At 48.7% G+C, this 5,515-nt stretch overlaps 1 protein-coding gene across 1 annotated transcript; it reads left to right on the top strand.

Moving 5' to 3' along the window:
* Positions 1–2,872: 2,872 nt before the first annotated feature.
* On the top strand, positions 2,873–4,063 carry LOC108769345 (micronuclear linker histone polyprotein). The gene has a single exon (XM_018520263.1). The coding sequence runs from the start codon at positions 2,873–2,875 to the stop codon at positions 4,061–4,063; it is 1,191 nt and encodes a 396-aa protein (XP_018375765.1).
* Positions 4,064–5,515: the final 1,452 nt, after the last annotated feature.

Below are 5,515 nucleotides of genomic sequence, written 5' to 3' on the forward strand. Positions count from 1 at the left end.
TAGCCGCTGCGGGGTTGGGGGTAAAGGAATGAGTGTTACTACAAACAAGACGAATGGGAGGAAAGAGGGAGCTAAGGGCTTCTTCCGCAAGGGAAGAAAGACGAGCGATAGCTCTGTCTATGGAAAGGTAGGCGCAGGTGCGCCGGCGGAAATGGTGCCTGCGAAGGCGAAGAGGAAGGAGCCTGGAAAAGGCGCTGCTCCCCAGGGAGAGCAGAGGAAGTGGAGGAAATCCTCTGAAGCGGGGGTTATCGAAACCCAGACATGGAGGAGTATTATGAGTCCACCTTCCTCGATGAGGAATTCGCAGGTGACTCCTCGGTGGGCCTGGAACTCATCCCTGAGCGGAGAGGGTATCCGTGCAACCGTGTGCATTTTTCCTGCTTTACGCCATTAATTAGAGAAACCCGCAACATTTACAGAAAATTACGCCCAGGACAACGCCAGCAGAGCGGAAACAATTTCCAGCGGGAATGGAACAACAACCGACAGCGGGACTCGACACGGAGAATATCCAGCCGATGAGAACAACCCCATGATTTAATTATTAACATATTTTTTATCACATTATATTTTATTAAAAGTTTATTATGATTTTATATTTTGTAAAAGGTCTCATCCGATAGAAGGCTGTAAGATAAAAGGATTTATTTAAAGTTTCAAAAGCTCAAAAGAGAAAGTAATAATTATTTTGTATGTTATAAGAAAAACTATAAGTATATCATTAATAAAATTATTTAAGTTAAGAAGTTGATAAAAAGAAAAAGAAAAAGAGTTAAAAGATTAATGTGAGGGAAAAAGACAATACCTCAACCTACCTAAATATCCTACCAAAGGCGATCCATAGTCATTCCAGCAGAGTAACCTAAAAAAGAAAATAAACAATTAAAATAACATATGCTAGAGTAACATGAATTAATGCACACATAAAAAAGAATATACTTACCACAATAAGAATTGCTGAGAATGATGGGTGACCCTGAAACATAAAGCATAAGTATAACGAAGACCTAGAAGGTAAAAAGCTATTAATTAGCAAAAGATTTATATTATTTAGTGGAAAACATTTATTTCATTACAAGGGCATGTAACCCTAATTATTTTGCATTATATCAGTTCATTTCAAGCATGTAAAATATTTGGGACAAAGTACACAAGTTAAAAGAAGACACGGTAATTATTTCGCATTAGTAAGACAGAGACAGACATATCAAAATTATTAAACTTAGTCAAAAGAGCAATCAAGCAATTATTTCCATACCTACTCTACAGAGATTCAAAATTAATTATCATCAAAGGTAAAAAAGGCAGTTCGTTCCAAATAAGTTATATAGCGGTAAGTTACGCTAAAGTATCATAAGGGACTAAAATTTTCATATGCGAGATATTTTGTTATTAAAAGCATTAAAATCACTTCCAGGAATTATTTCTGAATTATCTAGGGCATAACGAGCCATTTCTAAGTTATTTATAATTATTCTATCACATACGAATCATTTCTGACGTAGCATATATATATATATAGGTACTCGCATATCAACATTTTATCAATTGGATATTGTAATTGAATTAATTCAGCAACAGGGACCATTAATATGTTAAAGGTAAATTATTTAGAGTCATTTTGTATTATTTCGAATTGTTTTCATTAATATTTAGAGGTCCAAGCAGTATTGACCAATCATAGAAGACTTGCTGAATTTGTCCAAAGACAAAATTTAATTATCCGCGTAAAAATGTATAAAAGCGGAAAGTCCACAATTAATTTGTGTAAAGGAGGTTACCTCCGAATTATTTAACGTATTATAAACATTAAAAGGCCGTATGAATGTTGTTACTAAAGAAAGACCAGATTCGGGAACACCGAACCGACCGCGGGAAACAGTACAGACTCCTTCTTCTCGACATCTTGGCAGTGAAGCCAGCCATCTTTGAAATCAGTCGTGAATAGACCACCGAGCGGGACGGACGTCTTGAACCACGCGGCTCGAAGTATTGCGTAATCGGGTGAAAATCGGTACAAACCCGGTATCTAGATATACCGTATCGTGCCCCGACTCTAATTAAACATCGCGAAGCGCGAAATAACGCGAAATACGGTGAAAATTCCGTGATTACCGCTAAAGTGCTGAAAACGGCGAAAATACGTCGTAAATCAGTTCTAAACGTGCACGGCACGTTTCCCGTTAACGTAACGCGTACGGTAAACGCGAATTTAGCGAGGTTTTAGTCTCGAAACACGTTGTGCGTAGTGGATGATGCAACATCACGCCACCTTTGTGAGCGGCCATCTTTGATAACCGCCATTCGTCGTAAGTGCGACGCGACGCGACAACGCGAGATAGAAAGAGAGAACAAGTGTAAAGGCGAGATAGTCGAATTATAAGAAATTAGTGCGTGTGTGTGATAAGTGTGAATGAGGGCCTGTTATATTAATTATTGGTGTTGTGTTTGAATAAAGCATTTATAGTTTGTTACACCAAAGTGCCTCGCGTGTTGTTATTCACGAGTATATCCATTCCACGAATTAAATAAATTCATCAACGCATATCGACGGGACAACGCCCGTGCTGCTGAGACATCTCGACCGAAGGGCCAATCAGGACAAAGGACTGAGGGAAGGCATCCAATTAGAGGTCGTCCTATCCGAAGAGGCCATTTACTGGGAATATCCAGGACGACAATCCTTCTCTGTTAGTTGGGAAAACAGAGTGGCGACCGAAAGGTAAGACACCATAGGTGATCTGTATTATAAAATAATTAATGAATGACTCGAAAACACGGGATTATTTAAATTAGAAATAGAAATCCGGTTACATCCGTACCCGGAGATACGAGTGAAGATACGGATACGGATAACTGCGATTGCACTACTATGGCCGGTCTTGCCCGTGCGATAGCTCTGGAGGAAAAAATGAGGAGGAGATGTGAAAGACGCGTTGTACACAAGGAGTACAAGGAGAGGTTCTCCAGCCCTTATGATCCGTATTATTACTATTATAAGGAGGAGGAGAAAATAACGAGTACGGTCGAAGAGATGCGATCCTTCCACAGGTGGGTGATTCGCCAGTTCGCCGGACAATCAATGGCCAACGGCGTCGATATCGGGACGGCAAGTAAAATATTATATCCAACAAGATATACCCAGGTATCAGAGGCGTCCTCGGAAGGAGACGCCAAGCAGCCGGATACGCTGCGAATCAGGGGTAGGACGAAAGGCTCCAGCGCGGGAACGTCATCGACGGAGCCCAGCGGGCCGAGTGATACTGGGGACCGGCCTCGGAGCAGGCCGGGCCCCAAATGCTCCAAGGCGGATGCTAGGCCTCTGTCCCGACCCTCGTCCTCGAGAAAGAGGACGAAGAAGCTGCAACGACAGCAGGCGACTTCCACATCGCCAGAGGAAGGGTCCAAGAAAAAGGCCAGGGAGGCAGACTTGCCCAGTGATGGGTCCGTCACGGGAATGGATAGTGACGACCTGTCCACGGCGTCTAGGGGATCGGCTGGGGTCTCCGGTCGCATCCGTTCGCTGGAACAGAGGCCTGCGGGGGGCTCGGCTCCGCACTCGGCTGCCGGCTCGGTCCCGGCCTCCGTGGCGGTGTCCTCGGATGAGGACGCGCGGGTGGTATCAGGGGGACCGGTGGCTCCCCCGTCGAACAGGAGAAAGAGAGGAAGGCCACCGACCACCGGTGAGTACGTGGCAAGATCGGAAGCCCTACGCCGGTCGAACGAGGAGGACGAGAAAAGCCTAACGCTGGCTAGAGACAGACTATATAGGGAGCTGGACGGAGACAAGCTCCTTTCTAGTGCCAAGATCGACTTGGAAAAATGGAAGGAGGATCTCTCGGAGAGGCCCGATGAGGAGCTCTCCGAGAGAATTTACAAAGGCCAGATGGAGGTTATCTGGGTGGTCAAGGCCTCCGGTAACCTCAAGGGCACGTTCCAATGTGCCCTTAAAGTGGCGGCGACCTCCAATGTGGACGCTGGGATGCGCGAAGATACTGAAGGAAAGAGCCGAAAGATCCCAGGAAGGCACGGCATATATGGAGATCCGGTCCCTCAGGCGTGAGCTGGCGGAGCTGCGGACGAGGCTCGAGACGCAGCTGGAGGCGGAGAATAAGAGAGCGATCGCTGCGGAGAAAAGGGCCTCTAACGCGGAGGCCAGAGCTGAGGAATACCTCCGGGAGATCGAAGCCGTTCGGGCCGCGAAGGCTGCGGGAGGGCCCTCCCTAGGTACCGGGAGGCCCCGCAGGATGGCAAACAGGCCTGCAGAAGAGCACATGGACGTTGAGGTCCACAATGAGGCCAGCTCTGAGGAGCATCCAGGCCCATCTGGTGAAACCTTGCCACTGGCGCTTAGGCCCGCGCTTCAGGGCAAGAGATTAGTACTGGAGGATCGGCCATCGGAGTTGCAATACGTGGAAGCAACAACCCGGAATCAAAGGAGGTCCGGAAGGAAAGCTCGACGTGCGGCCTCCCGATGTATTGCGGGAGCTAATCGCAGAGACCGTCGCTGCGGAACTGGCCAAAGAAAGGGAAGCAAGCACTCGAATGGTTGGCGAGAAGCGGGGAGTTGCTACTCAAAAGAAGGACGGGGAGCGAATACGAGGAGGAGGCCCTGCTATAGTCCTGGCCTCAGAGACGGCACGGAAGGAGGAGTTGGTACATCCTCCGAAACAGCCGATGGCCCTCCCGACTCCCCTAGGAGAGCGATGGTCTGAGGTTCTGGGGAGGAAAGTGCGGCGTAGGCAGAAGGGTAATCCTTCCCCCCACGCGCGGGACAGACTCCATACTGGGAATACAAAAAAGAAGGCATCCCCCCCCCCGGAGAGAAGATCTCAGAATCCGCCGCGTACAGCGGCGATCCAGATCTCCAGTAGGGGGGAAGTGACCTACGCGGAGATCATGCGGGTCGCTAAGGAGAAGATAAACCCGGAGGAAATGGGTATCACCCACGTCCGGCCCAGAAGAGCCCATACAGGGGCTTTCATGCTGGAAATCCCGGGCGAGGTGGAAGGCACTGCTATAGCAGATGCCCTAGCGGCCAGGTTACAACGAGAACTGGTCGACAAGAAGGATGTCCTCATCTTCAGGCCCATGAAGATGGCGGAGATGAAAATAAAGGACCTGGAGGATTCGGTCACTTTGACCGAACTGATCACCCATGTGGGAACTGATCAACCACGGTTGGAGGATGCAGCCTGGGCGATATCAGGACGGGGCAAATAAGGAGACCGCCCAAAGGATTGGGCACGATCTGGGTGAGGTGCCCGCTCAATGCGGCAATCCGCCTCACCAAGGAAGGGATGACCACCATTGGATGGACGACGGTGAGGACGGAACTCCTTCCCCCCCGGGCGCTCCAGTGCTTCCGCTGTCTCGAGATGGGGCACGTGGGGGCGGAGTGCTCGGGAGCGACAGATCGTAACAGGCTCTGCTACCGGTGTGGGACGGAGGGGCACGTCGCGAAGTCTTGCGACGCGGGTCTGCCGACGACCCACCGGATGGGGGGAAGGCGTGT

The sequence above is a fragment of the Trachymyrmex cornetzi genome, unplaced genomic scaffold (genome assembly GCF_001594075.2).
Source record: "Trachymyrmex cornetzi isolate Tcor2-1 unplaced genomic scaffold, Tcor1.1 scaffold899, whole genome shotgun sequence".
NCBI lineage: Eukaryota > Metazoa > Arthropoda > Insecta > Hymenoptera > Formicidae > Trachymyrmex > Trachymyrmex cornetzi.